This window comes from Pithys albifrons, chromosome 4 (genome assembly GCF_047495875.1).
Source record: "Pithys albifrons albifrons isolate INPA30051 chromosome 4, PitAlb_v1, whole genome shotgun sequence".
In the NCBI taxonomy this organism is placed as follows: Eukaryota; Metazoa; Chordata; class Aves; order Passeriformes; family Thamnophilidae; genus Pithys; species Pithys albifrons.
The window spans coordinates 9,447,267-9,470,383 of NC_092461.1; the positions used below are offsets into that span (position 1 = coordinate 9,447,267).

The window sequence follows — 23,117 nt, forward strand, 5'->3', positions numbered from 1 at the left end:
TGTCTGAGTTCAAGAAGCATTTGGACAATGCTCTCTCTCTCTCTGGTGTGATTCCTGGGGTGTTCTGTTCAGGGCCAGGAGTTGGACTCGATGATCCTGATAGGTCCCTTCCAACTCAGCATATTCTATGATTCTATGACTAGAAACATAAACTTTTCTGTGGTAAGGGGAACTCTTTTCTGGATCATGCCTCTGTTGTGGTGTAGTTGAGAGCATGGCATGAACTTTTCCTAACATTGTCAGCTGAAAAAAAAAACAACCCTGTGCATCACCTACACTGATTGTAACAGATTTTGGGTTGTGCTGTAACAGAATTTTCTGTTGGATAATAAGTGTGTATCAACCTGAAATTTCAAAAAGTTTTTAGGTTTAGTAGAGACTCTTTGAGTATATTTTTTTCCCTTTAAATCTTTGGTTGATAATACATATGTCTCTGTTTTGAAACAGAGTAGATAGTGATCTGTTGTGTACCTCCTACAAGTAAGTTGGCAAGCCTTCCCTTGCCAAGCAATCCCTGCTGACATGCTTTAACACTATTTAAAACCTTATGAGTCTCCAAAGGGTGTGGTGAGGTTCCTGTATAAATATTATTGAGGCATTTTGCTCCATGTCTGCAGAAAGCAGAGGTGTGGTGAAATTTGGCACAGTTCATCATACTTGAGTCTTATTTCTACATGCTTTAGCTTAGACACTGTAATTAATAGAGGTAGTGTTTGTCCTGAGAAAGTCTTCTCCGTTAAGAAGTGCAACACTTCTGAGAGAGGATTGATCTCTATATCTGAAGAGAGATATTTTATCTGTTAATGAATATTCACACTGCTTTCACATGTGCAAGGGTGCAGTTTTCCTTTGAATGACTCAGGTGGTGAGCATTTTAAAAGTATCCCAGGTGGCAGTTGACATCAAAAGTGGGAAGAGTGGTCTGAATTTCTCAATCATGATGCACGAGGCTGCATTATGAGTAATTATGTATGTGTGGCTCGTATGCGCTTTAACCGAAACTTGTCACTTTTCTGAAGAAATCTCTCAAAGGGTGTAACTGTATGTCAGCTGCACAACTATTGAATCAGAAAGTTGATCCCTGTTTCTTGTTCCACTGCTACGGTGCAAGATGTGCCATGTTATGGGATGAAGAATGTGAATATCAAGTCAATGTACCTTCAAAACACATTTCTAAACTTGGGCTCATCTTTAATAGGAGCCTTGTGCTAATGAGCAAGAACTGGGTATAGAAGGACTATCTTTAAAGAAACTTATTTAAACATTTATTCTTTTTTCATACAGCTTGACTACAAATATTCTTGCTTGATGGAATGACCAAGTATTTCCTAAGGCAGTTGGTGTTTTCAGAAATTTAATCAGTAGAATTTCCCCAATACTCACTTAAGGAAGGAAATCTTCTCTATTCACTGACCTGTTAGTACTTGCTGGCCCTTCCTACTGTCATGCTTTTTAGGCCAACCTTGGAACTGATCTGAACTACCTGGTTAAGTGCACATACTAAGGCAAAAATGCTTTGTCCTGGGAGAGTGTAACCCCAAAAAGAGGGGTCTTGGAATGGAATTTTCCCCTCAGACTGACAAGGAACTTAGGTGAGCTGGAGTGTCATTAGCATCACTTGAACATGTCTTATCAATGCCTTCGCCATTACAAGATTCTTCCATCTTTCCATTTCTCACATTCCCTGCCTGTTGCACAAAGGATCTCAGTCTCTTGAGACCTGACATCCTTTTATTATGTGGTTCAAGTTAGCAAGATTTTAGTAGCAGTGACCAGGAAGAAATTATTAACATGATACACAACAAGTACAACAAGATTATCTCATGTTTGGTTCTGCTCTCATGTAAAATAAGATGGAAAGTTTTTATTTTGTTCCTCAAACTTTTGTGAGAGTTGCAAAAGCGTGAACTTGCAGGATATTGCACTGAGGACCTTCTTTTAAACTATCTTGGTGATCATCTCTTTACTGTAGCATTTCCAAACTCTTAATAGCTGCCCCTTCTGTTTGTATTTCAGCTGCATGCAGATCTGCACAGCTCCATTATCTTTTGGACTGGTGTTTGTGGCCTTTTCATCTCTTTCAAAGCCAAAAGCAGAACTCTCTCTGTGTAGTTTAAAACTAGTGTAATTGTCCCTTTCTGCTACTTTAGACTTTCTTTCCTTCTCAGTCTATCTCCCTTCCTTTTCTAGACCTTTGACTTTATCTTCCTTAATATCCTTTATTTTTCTTGGTATCCCTTGCTTCTGTGGTTGCTAATTGCTTGTCTGAGAACATAGATAGGCCAAGACACAGGTAAAGACTGCTTTGAATTCAGTGGTACAGAGGCCACATCAGGCTAAGGAAAGTTAGCAGAGGACACATAAGGAGAAGCAAAGCAATTGCTCTCTGCTTGTGGCTGGGGGAATGGGCCTCACCCCACCTCCTGCAGATGCAGCTGAGATGCAGCTTGGACTGTGTAGCTGACACAGCACAACTGCGTGGCAGATGATCCCTCCAGGCAGTAGGAGTGGTAACACTGCCCTCCCACTTTCTTCCCCTCCCTGGCATTTCTCCTCCTAGAAACAAGTCATGACCCCAGCCCTGCCATCTTCCCTCACTGCCCAAAGTGGAAATTGCTGAAGGGAGGAAAGAGGAGGGCATGGTGAGGGTGAGGATAGTCAGCGCTCGGGGAAAGGTATTTAATGAACCCCATCCAAGGGAAATGAGGCAGAGTGAAAGAGAAAAGAGGGAAGAGGAAGGAGGAACTAGTCCTACATAGAGCTCTGTGAAGTTCAGTGATTCGTCTCTGCCTCCTTTTTGACCTTCCTTACAGAAACACATCTGACACCTCAATATTCTCCCACTCTATATTGGTCTCTTGTCAGAGTCACAACACTGGAATTCTACCTGTGTGACTAAGAAGTCAGTCTTTGGCTGTAAGGATTTGCTCACCTCCAGGAACCTGCTCCTGTTCTCTGAATGTGGCACTAATAGAAGTTCATTGTTTGCCTGCAATGATTTTAGACTGAGGGATACATTTAGAAAAAGTAGGAAAGTGATGAATAAATTGAATAAATAGAAGCACAAAATGAGTTTGGAATAATTTTTCCTGTACAAAAATTGAGGAGATTAGAATATAATTATATTCTATTAGGAAAAAATGCAATTGAAAGCTTTTGTTCCTGTCACTAGACAGTTGGACTAAATGATATCTGTATCTTGTGATATTTAACACTGTGAGGAAAGAGAGACACGGTGCAAATGATATCCCACTGATAATCCATATGAAGAAAATGGAGACAAAGTATAAATTATGCTGCTGGGACTGAAAATGTGTAGCATGAAGCCATTTGTTACCTCACTTTTGCTCCTAAGCATTGCTAACCCTGACAGGAATTTGCTGTTCATTGGGTGACTAAACACTGCTTGGAATTTTCAGAGATATTTTGTATTGGCTCCAAGAGGGTTAAAAGTGAGAGAAAACAGTGAGGGCTTTTGGGGCTGACCATGGGAGAATCAAAATGAGGGAATTGATGGGGCTCATTCTCACAAGTGGCCAACTCTCACTCGGTGAGAGAAAGCTAAACTGGCCAGATAGTTTATACCACTTCTACAATAGTGATATTTGGATTTGTGTTTAAAATGCAATCAGTCAGCACATTGTGGATTCTCCAAACTTAAAGATATACAAAATTTGGATGGGAAATGCCCTGAGCCACGTGGTTTGTCTTTGAAGTTAAGACCAGATGACTGTCAGCTGCCTATTCCAACCCAAGTTGCTCTCTAACTCTGAACTTCAGGAGACCAATTTTTGAAAATTACTGATTTTGTTCAACTGAGCAATATTACTAGCATTCTTATGTATTAAAAGAATTAGTACTGGAATAAACAGGAGGGCCTGGGGTGAAATTTTGTCATCTCTGTGGAATTACATTCCTATTGTAAAACCAGAGGAAAGCAAGCAAGTGTGGTCTTGTATCTGCACAGCTCACTAATCCTTTGAATTAATTTTATCTCTTTGCATGTGTGAAATTACAAATATATATGGGGTGTGGTGGCAGAGAAGTAAAAGCCTCTAATGATGGAGCCTAAAGCTGTGAGTATGAGCCGCCTTCTATACTTGTGCTAAAAGAAATACTGGGGGTAAAGCAGAGGGCAGTCCACGTGTACTTCATGACACAGCAGAAAGCTGAAGTCTCTGTGACATGGTGCTACTCTTTTGCTTCCTTGAGGATGGAGAGAAGAAGCTGTACCTCATCTGTTGGCACAGAGGACTTGTTCCATGGTGGGAGATAGAGGTCTGATATCTGACACACAAGATCCAGGCTCGTTCCTTTATAGGTCTGTACTTTAGACACTTGTTATTACAGAAGCTACAGTGCCTCAGATGTGGAAGGCTGTTGAAAATTTCAGTGGTCAGACAAATATTTCTCTGAGAATCTGAGAACTTCAGCATCCATTCCTTAACGGGAGTGTGATTTGCCAAGTACAAAAATCGTTTCAAAATTTTCAGTCTCTGAAAATATAGGATCTTAGAATGCATATTTCTTTTTTCTTTGTTTGGCTGGGTTTTAAAAATTTATTTATGCATTTTAGGAATGGGCAGAGTGCACAGCTGGTTAAAGAAGTGACTATTGAGGACAAAATACAACTACTTGTCGCTGTGCTGGCAGGAGAAGTCAACAAATCTGGAGGCAGCATTGAAACTATCTGCCTACATATAGGAGCAAATGCACTCCTTTGTGTCTTCTGTTTGTGAAGAAGTATGTTTTATTGCATAAGAACCACAACAGCCTGAAAATAATGCAGTTTGAGAACAAATCTGCTGAAAGTTGTGTCCTAAGGAATTTAGGTGCCCTATTTCCATGGCCAGATCATCAACAGAAACTCCAGGGCAACAGTAAACATGTTAGCTCTCTTGAAATAAATTTCCCTGTTTGTTATCTTTTGACCAGCAATGAACTGAGATAAAGGAAAGTGAGGGGAAATATTTGAACTGTTTACTCACTAGGGAAGGTGGTGTCATGTTATCTTCCTTCTTTTGTAACCTCATGTTTACTCCCAGCAAGTCATGTCCCCTGGGTCCTGCCAAAGTATGTGTTATCTTAGAGAATGGAAGGAGGAAGCACAAGTAGAACAAGCAAAATATTGTGTGGTAGAACTGAAAAACATTCCACCACAGATCATCCTGTGCTGATGCTATGCTGTACATACTGGGCTCAGGAAAGAGGATTGCCTTCTTGCAGTAACTGTACCCTCCAAAACCCTTTTCTTTCACTCTTCTGGCACTTCTCTGTGACAGTCCCTCACAGTTCTGTTTCCTTTCTTGCTTCAGTGACAAAGAGAAGAATAATTAATTCTGGAGAAAAACCATAACTTGCCATAGATGTCACATCTCTCAGCATGACTATTCTCTTTAGCTGCTAAATAAGAACCCATAAAGTTTTACAAACCAACCAGAAAGATAACTAAAAAACTCCTTCCCATTTCCCACTCCCCTGTGTTCTCTGAGGCAATGCTGTGGTCTCAGTGGCATGTAGATTCTGCACATATCCAGAGGCCTTCCACACTGCTTATCTACTCTTGTTTCAAAGGAACTGAATGAATCATGTTTTGTGCAGGAAATCTTACATCTTACTAGTTTGAGTACTATGCATGAGGGATTATGGGTCATGCTGGTCCCTTCCTGGCAGAAAATTGGTCTCAGTATTGTATCTCTGGCCCAGAGTTAGGACAGACTCTCATTCCTCACCTTTCTGAAATCCATGAACCAATTCTGATGAAAGAATCATAGAAACATGAACTATCTCAAGCTGGAAGAGATCCATAAGGATCATAGAGTCCAACTCCCTGTTCCTTGCAAGACTTCCTATAAATAAACTATATGACTAAGAGTATTGTCCAGATGCTTCTTGAACTCTTAGAGTCGTGGCACCATGACCACTTCCCTAGGAAAGTCTGTTACAATGACCAACCACCCTCTGAGTGAGGGAACTTTTCCTTATGTCCAATATAGATTTCCTCTGATGCAGCTTCATTCCATATCTTCATGCCCTCACTGATCACCAGAGAGAGATCAAGACCTCGTCCTGCCCCCACTGAGGAAGTTGTAGTCTGTGATGAGGTCACCCCTCAGCATTATCTTTTCCAAGCTGAACAAGCCAAGTGACCTCAGACACTCCTTGTAACTCTCGCCCTGGAGAGATTTCACCATCTTGGTCACCTTTCCCTGTACACACTCCAGTAGTGTGATGTTCTTACATTGATGCCCCCAAAACTGCACACAGGACTCAAGGTGAGGCCACACCAGAGCAGAGCAGAGTGAAACAATCACCTCCCTAGACTGGCCCATGGTGCTTTCCCTGATGGAACCCAGGACACAGTTGGCTGTTCTGGCTTCCAGGGAATTGCTGACTCATATTCTACTTGCCATCAAACCAAACCCCCAGATCTCATTCTACAGGTCTACTCTACTGTCCCCCAATTAGTAGGTATAACAGAATTACCCCATCCCAGGTGCACATGAAATACACCAAATGAAACCCATTTGCTTAAATATGTTTTTATTATGTTAAAAGGAGAAAAAGAATACATCTGCAAGACCCATTATACATGGATACATGGAGGAAATTTGAATAGCACCCTGCTCTATTTGGTCATGATGATTAAGCCAAAAAGATTTAAGGAGAAATATGAATTGTAAGATTCCTATAATGCATCTTCAGAAAGTGGGGAAGAGCCTTGCAGTATCAGGAGCAGAAAGAAAAATCAATTGCTTTGTCAGAGTAGGTAGGGTACCAACCATACCATATGATAGTTTAGAGTTTAATCTGGGAATATTTGAGTGACTAATTCCAGCAAAGTCACCACAAAATTTGTCCATAAAAGAACCTGACTTAATTAGAAGGCTGTGTTTTTTTTCCCCATAAAACTTCTGCTGGTAAAGTGACTGGTTTTTTCAGTGCGATGATTTGTCACTATCGTTAACTTGCACCAGAACATCTGTTCATGCTCATACCTTTTTTGGGTCCAAATTTCATTCCCTTATGTCTTCCTGCATGAGCAAATAATAATACTCTGCAGAAAGGGAAGGCAAAGGGCCTCTGTTTTCATGGCATAATTTCTCTGCCTTAACTTTTTTTTTTTTTTAAAATAAAGCCTCCTGGTTTTAGAAAATATGGGTGAAAGAGAGAGTATGTGTTTCTTTTTACCCTTGATACTGCAGCACTTTGGGTCTTGTTATGAGGGACAGAAACGCTTTCAGCTTTCCTCTCTTTAAGGTGAAAAGCATCTGCCAAAGAAGAGGATGCTTTTGCTTGGTTTATGCTTGATCAAGAAGAGGAAAGGACGGTCAGCCCGAAACTCTTCAGAGACACTTGTATCATCCACTCCAGCTCCTGCTGAGCCTTCCACCTTTCTGCCTTCTTCAGAGATTTCCACAAATGCCTCATGGAAGGCTGAAGACACTTTCAGTCTCTCTGCTGAAGAGATACCAGAGAGATTGGCTGATGAGCTGAACAGGTCGGTGATACCCAAGGGTGTTAAGACAGATGTGAGGTTATATTTTTCCTTAATCTTCATGCGGGGGAGATAAACTTTAATTCTCCTCTCTTCCATCCTAGTAGAGCTGGTCCACTCCTTGAGGTTTTCAAAGGTGATTGCGGCCTCAAGCTGCAAGGAGACAAGCCATTAGATCTCTGATATGAGAGCACAACTTCTCTTAGGGCAATGCAGGACCAATTGTGTTTTTTTCTCTTAAACTGACTGCTCTTGTCATATGTTTTCTAGGTATATGCAGATTAATGTGTCTAGAAGAAAAAAGAAAGCCTTGCTTCTTTGTTCTGCTTTCTCTATTTTAATAGGCTCACTGCCAATTAATTTTCTTAATGAGATGGCTACTCAGCAAATTTCACCAAAGGTCTTGCCTATTTATCTTCTTTTCTTTGTAAATATATTCCAAAAATAATTCTGTGCTTATGAGTTGTAAACTGTATCTTCATTTAAGACCACCAATTAAACCAGGTGTTAAAGGTAGCCAATTACTAATACCTGAATCAGTTATTACTGAAGAAATTTAGCTGTGTTCACATAACTCTTTATAATTTAGAGTCTTTGAGTTAGTGTACAATCATTTCAATGAAGTCTGATGTATTACATAACTTGTCCTGTTCAAACTACAGTCCTGCTAATGGCAATATCCCATGACTCTATTCTGTTCATATCAACAGTAGTGTATCATTGTACATTTTGCCTTCTGAAATTGCTTTAACCATTCAAGTACACTCATACTCTGTGTTTAGATACATTAGTTTTTGAAGGTATGAAGGAAGCATGCTGAATGCTGCCAAACCAAGCAATAATTACAAATAGTCAAGATAACACGAAAGCTCCTCAATGTGCAGGAATGGAGATATAAAATCTTTGGAGTTCAAGCTGCTGGAGTAACTGTTGCTGATCTGAGGAGAATCTATTCTGCAGTGACAAATATTTAACCCACCAAATCAGTCCCTTAAGCAATCTATCCTCAACACAAACTATTGCAGGACCACTGAGACAGCTGCATGCTCCTATGCAACAGTGCCATGTTGCCAATATTCAGATCCATGCTGGTGATGTGCTTTAAGATAATTTTATTGTGAAGAGCTTTTTTGGCACCTAAATTTCACTGTGTTTATGGTTTTCTGAAACCCAACTGTCAGGGCTGTACCTGCTCCAGGCCAGAGATGTCATCAGGCAACAGAACCCACAGGCTCAGCTGTCCACTGGCATATGGAATCTCCAGGATCCTAATTTTCTCAGCAGCAATCTCTGCCACTCTAAATGAACCAACCTGAAACATCATCTGCACGGGTTTGCTCTCTTGCTGCAAAACCAAATAAGATAATACAGTTTTCACAAAGATTATTCTTAAAGTGTAGAAATGTCTACTTATGGTTTAAACTGCTAATTGCTCTTATTTAGGAAGAATGTATAACAACTTGTTTGCTCTCTTCATAAATTCTAGAAGATTTAACCTTGAAGGTGATATATGCCCACATACCTCAGTAATTCTGAAAGGCACTGTCTGGGTGCCTTCATCCTTAAATGCTTTATCCCACAATCCTTTGAAGTAAATGGCATTGACAAGGACCATATCAGTCTGTGGATCCACAGAGGTTGGTTGAAGAATGTTTTTGATCATTCCTTTAAGAATACATAGGAAAAGAGAATAGGTACAACACATCTGTGAATAACACATTTTACTTGGCAATCACAACATTAAATTAAGGGTAAAGATGTCATGGAGAGGAAGGTGTAGGGCAGGGATATTGTTTTAGTTTTGTAAATGTTATCTTGTACTGCCAAGACTGATTTTCTCACTGCTGTTGGCTGGTTTTGTTTTCTCTCTATAAAGAGTTATAGTTAACGATATAAGACCCAGAGATCTACTTGTTACAAAATGACAAAAATTTTGTGACAATAGTAAGAACCACTGGAACTTTTTATCCCAGGATGGTCTCCCAACCAAACATTTAATACTTATTGCTTCAAACCAAAGTAGAAACATTAGTGTCAAACTTCTTATCAATGTGTACAAAGCATATTTTAGTGCTGGCCCTTTTATCAGGAGTGGAAATATTACATATCCACAAAGCCCCTATAGATATAAATTGTCTTCTAAAAACGAATGTGTCTGAGGGAAAAAATATTCATTAAATGATAGTTCTGTATCTGGAAGATGTTTTACTACCCAGGAGAAGGAGCGTAGGGAGAAGTTTGGACTGTTTTTCTCCTGCTCATGCACTGAAGATAGTGGCAACTTCCCATGCTGACAGTTGGCTTCCTCTTACCCTTGGTCTGACTTTCAACCCAGGAGTTTATGAGCTCTCTGGCTTCTTCTGCAGCTGTTTGAAAGCTGATGGGTTCCAAGCCTTCCTTATACAGTTCCTTAATACACTGTGAGTATTCCTGCAAAGGAAGAATATGCCATTTTCAGATTAGAATGTCAAAGCATTTTGCAAATATAAAATGCAGGAATGAAACCAACAGATATTAGTAATCTGCTTGTAAAGGCTAATCAGTAAGCCATTATTCTACTTCATAAGCACCTTAAGATTGGCATTCATTGTTTCAAGAAGAGTATCTGTGCATATTTTTAAAAACTATTCTCCAGAGCTGAGTTTGTTTTAAAAATGACATTCATTTCATTTAAGTATTGGGGTGCGTGTGTGTGTGTGTGGGTGTGTGTGTATGTTTGGGGGAGGGGGGGAAGTAGGGTGGGGTGGTGTATGTTAATTTTCCCCAATTTTAAATTTTTTATTTTCCAATGTTATTTCTCTCTAATTTCCAATTAAATATTCTTTTCAATGGAAAACCTTGGAATATTTTTAGGAACCTGAAGTTATTTTTCAGATTTGTTTTTCGAGTTGAAAAAATGGTCGGAATTTTACAACAAAAATCAGCTTTATTAATTATACCTTGACTTGATTGGATCATTACTGTACTTTGCACAATCATCTTTTGGCTAGTCACATTTTTCCTTAAGACTGTCAAGGGTTAAGGCTGTGACAGAGAGAAGTCTTGAATCCTTTTTTTCCATATGGAAGAAAATTTTTTTAGCAGAACCTGAACACTGACAGTGCTTTCTGCATTGCAGAAAGACACAGCTTTGACATGGAAATACATTCAGATGAGATTTTAGAGCAACTCACCGGCAGGATTGGGTACTTCTCTTCAGCATAAAGTCTACTGGCAATGCTGACTGAATAATTGTCACTTGGTCTGGTGATTTGGGTGAATATGTCTCTAAGTGAAGTGTGGATGCTCAGGGATGTGCCGCACTGGATTGGTGACAGGAATACAAATAAAAAGACAAATGATGTTATCCTAGTTTTAATGGTTAGTAGGTTTTACATAATACATGAAAGAAATAGAGTAGTTCAGACACTTCTGCTTATAAAACTGTTTATCCGGTGTGTGTGGTTGCTGGTGTAATAACTTTGTTATATATAAAATTCTGCACTGGTTTTCTACTGTAATTTCCTCATAGCTTTCTCAGGGGCACTCTTAATTACCTTCTACAGTAGTCTAGCTCCATCAGGTCAGGCAGGCTTCCCTCCATTCCCAACCAGTCCCATTTAACCAGTAGCAACCTTACCTAATCATAGAAATATCTCTAATTTTCCCCTATTTGCCCAATATTATGGTAATGGATTTCATTTTATTCTTGTTTTGAGACATCTGTTTTCTGCCTTCTTCATCTGTTCTTATGAATAAAATGTTCCCCCAGATTCTGGATGCAGAGCACTAGTTGTTCAGTGGAGAAGGTTCTGAAATGCTAAGAGACTGCTTTATCTGATAGTTTTTGCTCCCAGGTAAAAGTGACATAGAGAAGGAGACGAAATTATTTCTGTACCTGAGATTCGGTGCTCTCTCCAAATCCTGGGATTTTATCAAAGTGAACAGCCTGTAATTGAGAATAACAGTAGTTGAAATAACAGGTATGACAAGAAAATGGTTGTGCAACTCAGATTAACACATAAAATTTGAAGTAAGGCTCTTGGTTAACTGAGAAGCTGGATGACTCAAAAAGTGCAGTCCCTCTGTACCATCTGTTATAGCCATGCCTACTGCTGCCTGCTTGGATGATCTTTTTTTCTGTTGAACATCTCAGAATCAGCTCGAGTGTGTGCGCTATTAATAACACCAAATTTCTTCTAGGTAACAAGCCAGCCACTCTCTATGGAAATAGAGAGAGCTGTAAGAAACACATGAAACACTTCACAATCTGGAGACATGTTTTGGCTCTTTCCCTAGAGATTTTGTCTCCTTTCCCTACTCCAAACAAAGGGCCACTATAATGTGTTGTTCTCTTTGAGAATCCTACTGCTAACAATGACAAAATTTAAATCCAGTTTCAAGATTTCTGGCTGGTGCATTTGTTCAAACAGTACAGGAGTTGGAGGTGGTTGTAGCTTTTGATAACTCTGGATGCACATTTTTTAGCCTCTGATCCATGCAAGGAATGTTATATATTGAATGCTGAGGATTTGTTGAGCAGTGGGAGGGTTTAAATCCTCACCTTTTCTATCTGAGCCTTGGTGTTATCTCTTGCACCTAGGTAAACCATGGACAGAGCTGAAATGATGGTCACAGGGGAGTAGAAAATGTTCTCCCTGGCATGTTGGATTCTCAGCTCCTTGAATATGTCACAGCAAAATTCTGTGCTTACTGGACCAATGGAGCCCATTGTGAAACCAGTATTGCCTAGAGAAGAAGCACAATAACAGTGTCGTGAGGTAACACAAACACAGAATATGCACTTTAGTAGTAGTTTTCAGGCAATGAAATACAAACAAGTAGATCTGAAGTAATTTTGTGGTAATGTCCCTACTGCTTCACTCACCTCTCATTCATGTCAGAAACTCTGTATTAAACCTGTTTATTTCTGCACTTGTATCCAGTTGCCTTTTTGTAACACTTCCTCAGAGGTCTTAAGTCTATATGTGATTTCTGTTTACCTTTTCCAAGCAGTCAAGCAACAGTTGCCTGTACTTACTTTGTTCATTCCTTAGTACTTTGTAGTAGCTTTGATGAAAACAAGAAAATATGGTCTCTTTAACATACTTGCAAAGCTGGAAATTCAAGTGCAAATTACGTTAGGCTTGCTCTAAGTTTGGACAGATATAGATAAAAGCAAAGGCTGGCTGGCTATTTTTGTTTTCCAAAAATAAGTGCAGTAAAATATCTATTTGCTACACACCACTTACTGTCAGTAGATCTTCAAAGGCTTGTAGCTTTACCCTTGTTGTAGTAATGGAAGCATGGAAAGGCAAGGTGCAGAGTCTAGGAGCAAAACTGATGCTCAAAATTCATGTCTTTGTAGTCTTAAGCTCTCCCAAAGTTTTTCATGACTGCACATATGCACTCACATCCACATATGTCTCTCATTTTTTCTTTCTGTATACATGTTCCCATTTATCGGTTATTTTAAAATTGCACATCTGTACACCCACACACATTTTCTCTTGTGTAGTGTTCATCAGCTGTATTGTCCAGGGATGCAACCATCAGGGAAATTTCACACTAAAATAAACTTATCAAATTCACTGAATGGCATGGTTTAGTTCTCAGTTTTGGTTTCTATTGAAACCAGATTTCAACCAAGCAAAATTATTTGACTGCCTAAATTAAAATTAAAAGATACTGAATGGGAGGATAAGATGCTCTGAAAGAAAACCAAATTTTAAACACAAAATAATATTTGAAGCACAAATAATAACTTCTAAGAAATGTCCCCAAACCCCTCAAATACTCAGATTTTACACATAATAAAATAGTGTAGAATGTATGCACACAGGTGGGATTTGTAAATATTCTGTCCCAAAAAGTGGTTTCTAGAGCAAAGACATAAAAGCCTGCTCTCTTTTTAAGTTTAGTCATAAACCAGGAATAGTACAGTGACAAAGTAAGTTTTCCTACAGAAATTCTTACCTTCTGAGCTTCAGCACCAGAGGTAATACAGCTTTCCAGCTGTATGTGGACATACTGGCTGAGCCCTTGGGAATTTATACAGTCTGAATTGTGACCCACCCACTGCTGCCTTTCAGAAGTTTGACCTTTGATACCAAAAAAATAATTTAATAGTATTAGATCAGTTTTTTTTGTTTCAATAAGTTTGGTTTTGATTGAAGGGAGAGCAAATATTAGGTTTTTATTCTGTATAACAGTACTTTCCATCAGTACATTGGAACCACTGGGCTGAAAAAAAAGACTGGGAAACAATGCTTGTTTATTCCTTTAAGCCTCATTTGCAACTAGTTACTGGGATAGCAGTAAAAACAAAAAATGTGAACAACTCAGTGATGGAGCACATAATTAGCTGTTATTAGTCAACCTGCTAATAATTGGTCAAGTTGTTTTTATGGTCAAACTCTCTTTCCATTGATGCTTTATAAATTCACAAAATGCAGCTAAGCCGTGCTAAACAGAAGAAAAGGAAGAACAAGTCTTGGCCTATTATTCTACTAACTAAACTGGGGAAATAAAGAAGTGTGCTTGTGAGAAAACACTGAGATGAAAACTAAAACCAGGCCTATTTTCTTTGAAAAAACAGGATATTTAAAAAAGATCTTTTGGTGAGTGTGGTTTTATAGCAAACTATTATATTCTCAGGGTTGAAAAGTAAAATAAAATCTCTAGAAATAGTGAAAACTAGTGAATTCCAAATGTGTGTACAGTGTGCAGTACAATGTCTCTCTCAGATCTTCCATGAGTAACTCAATGGCCTGACAGAGGACAGAGGAACTGTGAAATCCAGCTAGAGGAGTGTTCATGGTCTATGGGACAATCATAATATATAATAGCAAATATATTTCAGTTATAAAAACATTTCAGTTATAAAAGCCATTGTTCTGTATTGAAATAATAGAATGGACAAACAGTAAAGAAACCATTTTGACCTCTGTAAAGTACTATATGATTTTTAAAAAGGGAGGGAGGGAAATCCCAAAGTCTGTATGACACAATTCTTTTTGACATATGCAACATGACTGTGATCTCTGTTAAGAAGAGGGAGACTCCTGTACTGCTATCAGAAGTATAGGCAGTGCAGTGTTCTTTGCCTCAGTCTGCTTCATTTTGTAAAAATAAATATGCCATAGAAATCTACATTCTCCTTCATCAGTTACTGTCACCAAAGCAGTCCAAGGGTTTAAGCAAGACAAAATTTTAGTGGATCTAATGTATTTTCATTGGATCTCTACTTCACAAATATCACACAAGTGTTTTGGTTTAGTTTGGTTTTTTTCAGAAAACATTGTCCCTACCTATAAAATATGTATTAGTATGTGGATGGAGAAAAGGAATGAAGAGTGAGTCCTTCAGGTGCATTGTTAATCAAAAATCTTCACCATCTGTTCAATCAAACACCAGTCATAAGTTGTGTGCATTTATTCTACTCAGCTCTTCACATCTGGTTGTTAATATACAGATCAATGTAGACCATGTGGTTCTGACACACTGAAACATCCTGGTGCCATAACAAGGAAAAGGAAGACAGTTTTGCCCCTCACCAAGGCAAGGAACTGTTTACCAGCCAGTCAAATGCTGGAGAAGACACCCACACACAAAGGGATGCTTCCTTATACTTTGCAGTGTCTGGATGATGCTCTTAGTCACATGGTTTATATACAGGTAGTCCTGCAGTGGGAGACTGAATGATCCCTTTCAACTTGAGATAATCCATGATTCTTTGAATCTATATGTTTACACCTAATAATCTGTTTTCTTACACTGTTTAGAGTGACCCTCAGATTTGTACCACTATTTTCAGACTTTATCGCTTTTTTATTCAGGGCCACATTTTATTCACGGGGATTTAGTTCTACTTATACCACACTGGTCTTCCATTGCTGCATGTAAGAGCTGGCCAGGATATTTCACTCAGTGAAATCTGCCTTTCAAAAGTCCTTCAAGCCTCTCTGCTAAACAACCATGATTCCACTTCCCTTAATCTGGCCTCTCATACCTGAATTACAGAAGTGTCCACACCTGTGTCACAGGCCCAGCTCATCATATATGGCCTGCATTTTAAGACCTAGAGACATGTCCAGGAAGCAGCTGCAGTTTTGTTAGTGATCATTTTTTTCATACCATCACACTGCAAGTACAGAATAAAAATTATCCCAGTGGTGGTTTTTTATACATAGTGAATCTAACTTCTGTGTAGTTTCTTTGTTCCAGACGTGGGGAACTGCTTTGTATGTGCTTGATGCAGAACTTTGTTTCATGAGTTACACAAAACTCATGTTTTCTCTCCAAGAATTGGAGTTTCAGGTTCAGAAGACATTCACAATAAGTAAATACATGGAGGATAATAAGGTCTGTTTTGATAATGTCTGATAAAGTCATGCTGTGCTCTTTCTGAGAGGTCTCTTGTGGTTTTCTGTGCTCAAACTGAGAATTAATGCAAAGCCAGTTTTAAGCTACTGAATGTACACATGAGCAAATCGAGAATTGTATTAGAGCAGACCATCAACATAGCACCAACACATGAAGGTCTTGTACAGTCTGCTTGACATGGGGTCTAGAGAGAGTAAGCAAACCTTCCTGCAGTTGGAAGGGTACCTGGGAAAACTGGCAATGGACTTCCCTGTCCAACACAGCTGTGCAAAGCAGTAGGAACAGTTCAGTCACACATCCTTGTTTGACAATGCTTGTCCCAAGAAAGAGGTCAGCTAAGGCTCTGTTGCCCTTTCTCTGCCAGGCATTTCATTGTGGATCTGTCCCTAAACCAACAGACTCTGGAGTATCTGAGCCTTCAACAACTCAGAGGAAAAAGGGCACTTCATATCCAAAAGGATATGCAGTCCAGGCCAGCTCACACACCAAAGGCTCTCATTTAATCAAAAAAACCTGTGATTTTGTTCTCTTCCTTGTTCCTGATCTTTTTCTAGTAGGAAGGAGCACATTGATTGTTTTGTGTTTGTCTTCATTTCACACTGTGACTCGAAGCTGTTTTGGTCAGGGCAGAGGCAACCATTCACAGAGATATAAATCATTTAGTGATTGCAGCTGCTTGTCTAAATGGTTGCTATTGCAGACCTAAATGCTCTGGCTTTCAGTGATGACTTATTCTGTGGGACTGTTTTTCCCCAGTAAAAAGCAAATTAGGTGTGTGGTCAAGCTCCTTCAGACAGGAGCTCATAAGCCCACAGGGCACCTTTCTGCAGCAGCCTGTGCCACTCTGGAGATGCACATTTTTGCCTGCAGTGCTGCCTTGATCTCTCACAGACTGTGACAGGCATTTGTCATTGCTCTTAATTGTCATTGTAATATCCCATATGACACCTTACATTCCTTTTAACCTCACATGGGTTCAGACGTCATTGTACAGCTGATGATTTCTTAATGTTCTCCCATGGATATTTGATCTGACAGAGGTTGGGTTGACCTTCATGGCATAACTTTTATCCCACAGGCCAGCGATGATTTGGGTGGCAATATTTGTCTCAGATCCTGAAAATCACCCTCACTATGATTGAATGAGGTTTAGCCTCACATACATTCAAAGTCTTCCACCTGCCACATATCTTGCTGTGGAAGAAAATACAGTGTCTCTGATTATGAAGGTGGCTTCATTCTGTCTAAGCTCAAGTGCACAAGAGTTGAAAGAAAGAAGAATCCACAAGGGAAGAGTCCAGAAGCTTTCCCCATGCATGTAGGGATGGAATTTGAAAAGGAAAAATTGTGATGTAGGGAAAATTGGCAAGGGATGTGAAGGACAGTAAGAAAAGCTTTTTTAGATAGACATCAAAAAGACTAAGGAAAAGTCAGAATGACTGGAGAAAGTTCCTGTTCATTTGAAAAATTGACTAATTTCCAGAAAGGGAAAGGAGGAGAACTGAGGAGACTACAGGTATCTGCAGTCCCTGAAAGGGTTAGTGCACTTCTGCAAGGCACTAAGGGTTAGTATTCATTATGGTGTGCATCAAGAAAGACACACAGACTTTGTAATATATTTCTTAAAATATCATTCATTGGAGCCAATGTTAAAAGGAAAAAGGATAATATGGGTAATCTTACATTCTCTCAACCCCAAGTTGTGCAGCATTCAACAGCCACCAGTCAAGGAATGGGATGCAGTGCAGGACCCATCCATAAAGATAGGTGTTCACTGATGCTTTGGTCTCTAGAACTCTTGCAGGAATTATTAAAGAAGAAAACAGTACATTTATACTGAGAAATATAAGAATGTTCACATGAAAACTTGCCACTTCCCTTTATGATAAATACAAGGGCACAGAGGGTGCAGTTACTCATGGCAATTGGAAGGAACCTGCAGGTTCCTTCTGACTTGCATGCAAAGTGCATCCTGCAACCCAGGGCGATGTGCAGCACAGCACAGGATGGAGAGCCAACCTATATACTCAGCAAACACAAGCCTGTGCCTTGTTCTGTTCTATGGGTCACTGACCTTGATGTACAATTGTATTCAAGTTCAAACCCTACAGAAGGCCTCAGAGCAAAGCCTGCTGGGAGCATTTTGAGACATAGAAAGGAATAAAAGATGATGGGAAATAACAGCACAAGGCAAATCTCTCCTGACCAGTCTCATTGGTTTCTAGGATGGGTTGGCTTGTTCTATCAACAAGAGAAAAGCAGAGGATGTTCTATACCCTGACTTTAGTAAGGCCTTCAAAATGATCTCCCAGAATATCCTGTAGTCTTATTGGAGAGCTATAGGCTGAGTAAGCAAACAGTATTTTGGGTGTAAAGTTACCTGGATTGCCAGGACCAGCAGGACCTAGGCTGCTCCATGAGGACAGTGAGCTGGGCCAAGGATCTCCCTGAGAGTGGGCAGAGCCCTCACCAGCCAGTGCCACTCCACGATATCTGACCATCAGGAAGAAGAACCAAGTGCCGCTAACAGGGTCCATCAACAGCCATGGGCACAGCAAGAGAAGAACCAAGATGAGGGTCCATCTACAGGGGCAGGAGCTAGGGAACAATGAGAGCTGGCTGCTGCCTGTGGGATGGGAGACTCACTGACCAGGGTCCAGCCCCAGAGCATCTGAGCAAGGGAAACAGAACAGACCCTGAAATGGTGACAGGTCCAACCAAGCCTTCAGATCATAAGGCATTATAGTGACAGTGCAGGTCCAAAACCAAGCTGGGAAGTAATTTCCATGAGAGAGGTCTGGAATCAGATCCAGTGACTACTAGGCAGGTCCATAGTGACAGAGCAGGCTCAAGGTCAAGCCAGGAAATCAGTCCACACGTTGGGATCAAGAGGACCTATGGCCAGGCAGGAAAGGGCTGTAGGGAAAAAGAGAACAGCCCTGGTGTGGTGTTACTGGGGCAGGGGCTGATGGCTCTGAGAAGGTAACATGAGATCCTGAGCTGTGGGCAGGTGGGGGATGTCCCATGGGAGGTCAGGGCCAGTGAGGGCTGCCAGTGCCCTCAGGGTTCGACCAGCAGCCCCCCCTCTGAGCATGGTGTGTTCTCGCTCCTTAGAGAGACCTGGGCTAAGGAGGGACATGCTTTAGGGTGACTCCACAAGTCCTTGCCCTTCACATACTTAAATCATAGACCTGTACTCAAGGTTCTGAAAGATATTTCTTGGCTTATAACAGCCAGGAGGTGGTAGAGTCACTGTACCTGGAGGTGTTCAAGAAAAGACTGGACAAGGCACATATTGCTCTGGTCTAGTTGATAAGGTGGTGACTGGTCAAATGTTGGACTCCACAGTCTTGGAGGTCTTTTCCAACCTCAGTGATTCTGTGCCTCACTTTAGAGTGACTTACTTTGGAGTGACCCCATGGCTGTGGGGTGTTAGTGGACTGTTTCAGGGGACACAGAGCCAAGGCAGGGACAGTGGATAGGAAAGGGACATGGAATGAGAGGTCAGTAGATGAGGTATGCAGCCACAGAGGCTGGTCAGGAACAAGCCAGGGGAAGGAGGGTCTGGCTGGGTGGAAGGAGATTCCCTTAGAAGCCTGGGTCTGAGTAACAGGTGAGTGCTGTGGAAAAATCAGGAAGATTTGTAAGGAGAAAGCTCTGTCTGTGTGACCAGAGACCCAGGCTCCTCAGTGCTTGGCAGAGGGCTCAGAGAAGCCTGAGGATCACTGTAGTAGAGCAGCAAGGGCCAGCTTCTCCCCAGGGAGGGACAAACCAGGAAGCAAGGGGGATCCCACAGCTGGCAGAGGAAGGAGCCTCACCATCCAGGGCTCAGCAGCTGAGCAGAGCAGGCTCAGAGATCATGGGCAGTTCAGATCATAAGGCAATGTCCTGGCTATGAGGCAGGTCCCAAGACACACCACAAAGTCTATTCACACATCAGATCATTAGGTCGAGGTCCAGTGATTACAAGGCAGGGCCAAGGTCACACTAGGAGTTCTTGACCAGGAATGGGCACAGCTCTGTTTAAATTGGAGACTGATACACTGCTGATGTAACACGAAGAGGAACTGGAAGTCCAGAGCACAGCTTAGAGCTCCTGAGCCCATAGGTGTGGGGAGAGGCCCCAGGTGGGGTTGATCAGGACTATTAAGCTCATTAATGCACTCAGAGCTCTGTCACCCACTTATAAACAAAAGAGAGAGGCCTGAATACATGTCTACAAGTCTTGGGTCTGAGGTCTGTGAGGAGGCAGGTCCCTTGTAGTGTACTTCAGGCAAGGACTGCAGTATAAGGCTATGCTGAAATATGCTTATCTTGTGGGCAACAGCCTTTACTTGGCGAGTTTTGCATAACTTCTTGCTGATGAACATAAGATTTCCCACACAGCTTCAGTACAAGAAGTCTCCTGTGCTTACTAGTTTCAGCTTCCTTGTTATGCTCAGTGCTTCCCAGTCCCTTTGCTGTGGCAGAAGGCAATGAAAGAGGTTGGTGTATAACTGTTTCTACCTGCCAGTAGTTCCTCACTTCTATCCTGTACTCTAGTCTGTTCCACGGGCTGCAGTTCCACAGGAATGTCCATCTTGTGGGATGTCACTACGCTGGCATGGGTCGCCTGTGGCTGCAGTCCCTCAGAGGTGCCTTCCGAGACTGTGCCATTATTAGTTCTCTCAATAATATCTCCTTCCACGTGTCTTCTATTTAGTTTCTCTAAACATATTTCACACATTTCTCCTGCCACCCTTTCTTAAATAAACTCGAGCAGAGGTGCCATGTGCTCTTCTACTGAAGATTCAGTGTACAATGAGTTCTTTTCATTCATTACAGGGCTTGCTGCAACTGGCAAAGCACAGTTCATGTCCTTCTCTCACAAAGACCATGCCTGGTACCCAAATGGTGCCAGTGCCCAATACAGGCTCCATTTCCATGTGCAGAGGGCTTTGGGGAGATCTCCTGCTGAGGCTGGTTGTGCTGTCAAGATCCTAACACTGTCCATTCAGTCCTGGAACTTAAATAGCTGGTAGTATTTTCTATATATTTATTACCTCTCAATGGTTTTCTCTTCCATGGTTTTGTCCAGTCTCCCTTCATAATCATGTAAAATTTTATCATCTCCCTCATTCTTTGGCCATGAGTTCCATCATTTACCTACCTGTTTGTTGTAATCCACCTCTGTGTGTTGGGGTTTTTTTAACTGCTTTCCGCTAACTTTTTAAAATACTATTAAGTTCCTGAGTCAGAAGATACATTGAATAGCCAATCTCTGTCATTGCCTCCATGTCATTCAGAACTTCAGAAACCTTTGCTGTTGAGAACATCAACCCTATCCTAGGAGTTTGACTGCCTGGGCTCAGGTCAACAGAAGCAACTGCCAAGCCTGGTATCAGAACACTGTTGGTGGCAGAGCTATGAGATGCCTCCATGAGGTTCTACGTTCCCCGGCACTTAAGAGAAGAATTTAAACTGAGTCTCTTGACTGTGGTCAATGCTAGCTTGTGTGTCTGTGCCTGGCCATGAACCTGCACTGAGATGGACCCTGTAAATTTACTAGTTCAAGTGTTTATTTTAGTCACTAGTAAGAAAATTACTGAAGTGCATGTTATTGAAAATAACACATTAGGGGAAAAGGAGATAGCATAGACTACTTTCTTTCCAATGCTGGGAAGTCCAAGCAGTGCAGCACTGGATAGATCTTTATTCAGAGCACAGCACACTGTGCATATCCTGTGCATGCAGAGGTTCTCTGCTGGTATCTTTACACTTTTATGAGTATGGTCTTAGAAGTAAACAACTCTGTTTATCATTTCTACTGATGAATACAAGTATCACAGAATCACAAAATATGCCAAGTTGGAAGGGGCCCCCAAGGATCATCAAGTCCAGCTCCTGGCCCAGCACAGGATCGTCCTCAAGAGTCATACCATCTGCCTGAGAGTATCATCCAAACACTTCTCGAGCTCTGTCAGGCTTGGTGCTGTGACCACTGCCCTGGGGATCCTGTTCCAGTGCCCAACCACCCTCTGGGTGAAGAACCTCTTTCTAATATCGAACCTAAACCTTCTCTGACACAACTTTAGGCCATTCCCTCAGTTTTTGTCACTGGTCACCACAGAGAAGAGATCAGCACCTTCCGCTCCTCTGCCCCTCACAAGAAAGTTGTAGACTGTAATGAGGTCAAGGATTTGCTGGCAGGATCATCACCAGGTGCTGGTTTGAAACCATCTGCAAAGTCCCCCACTACGATTAGCAGTGAAAGTGAAGCCACAGCCACACAACGTGTTCAGCACAATAGAGTCCTGAATGCCCAGCAGTATGTGCAGCATAACTTAGCACAAAACAGCACAGGCTGATCAGATCCATTTTTGTGTCTGTCACTAATTGCTCAGTGTACAACAATGTCCTGTTTAGGGCCATTACAGACCCTGATGTGTGGACTTAACCTCCAGGCTTGATATTTGACCTACCTCATCACTACAGATTTGTTTGAGAATCACTGGACTGTAGAAGGAGTATAGGGAACTGTAGCACTGAATACCTTATGGGGGATGCCCCTGCCCTGCTGGCCTTGCTGTCACCTGCTGCCCTGGGTCTGCTTCCTTTGCTAAGCAGCCTCACTTTTGCTGCTCCTTGACAGTCCCCTCTCTTCTGTCTCATTTTCAGATTGAAAAATCTTATCTCACTAGCCACAGAAACATAAAACTGAACCACTGCTCTGTTTCAAAGCCTTTCCAACAGATGTGTGGCTTCCAGCTTGGGTCAGCATGCTGTGCTTTCTCAAATACCATTTGGGGTCCCAGCACAACTTTGCCCTGGAGTCCAGGAGGTTCTCTGAGTGCACCTGCTCTGATGACTCTCTTACAGCAGACTGCCTGCCACATCTTGTCCCTTCAGCCATGGATTTGGTTTGCTTAGGAGAAGGTAGGCCTATATCACAAGTCAAGTATGCAAAGGGGTGTGGAATGATTCCCCAAAAGAGCAGGGAAGATGTGTCATCTCTAACTCTTCCCTAAATGACATGAGAAGAAAAGACTCACTTGGTTCACAGAGCATTTTGAGTGTTGTCCTTATGTGTGTGTCTGTTTTTGTTCCACAGACCCCTGGCAGCATCCTGGATGCAGAACAACACAGCAAATTGTGGGAACGGAGTACAGTGAATGGACAGATGGGAATTATGAAGACATAGCACCTACAATGATGCTGCCAGGGAACAGAAGGGACTACAGGACAACACCTAGGCTTTGCAGGAGTTGGGATTCAT

At 41.4% G+C, this 23,117-nt stretch overlaps 1 protein-coding gene across 1 annotated transcript; it reads right to left on the minus strand.

The window, feature by feature from the left end:
* Positions 1-7,255: 7,255 nt before the first annotated feature.
* LOC139671107 (ovalbumin-like) lies at positions 7,256-12,209 on the minus strand. Its single transcript, XM_071553395.1, has 7 exons — positions 12,042-12,209; positions 11,376-11,426; positions 10,672-10,800; positions 9,811-9,928; positions 9,021-9,163; positions 8,688-8,843; positions 7,256-7,651 (listed from the first exon to the last, which is right to left on the minus strand). The coding sequence occupies exons 1-7, from the start codon at positions 12,207-12,209 to the stop codon at positions 7,256-7,258; spliced, it is 1,161 nt and encodes a 386-aa protein (XP_071409496.1).
* Between the last annotated feature and the right edge of the window lie 10,908 nt (positions 12,210-23,117).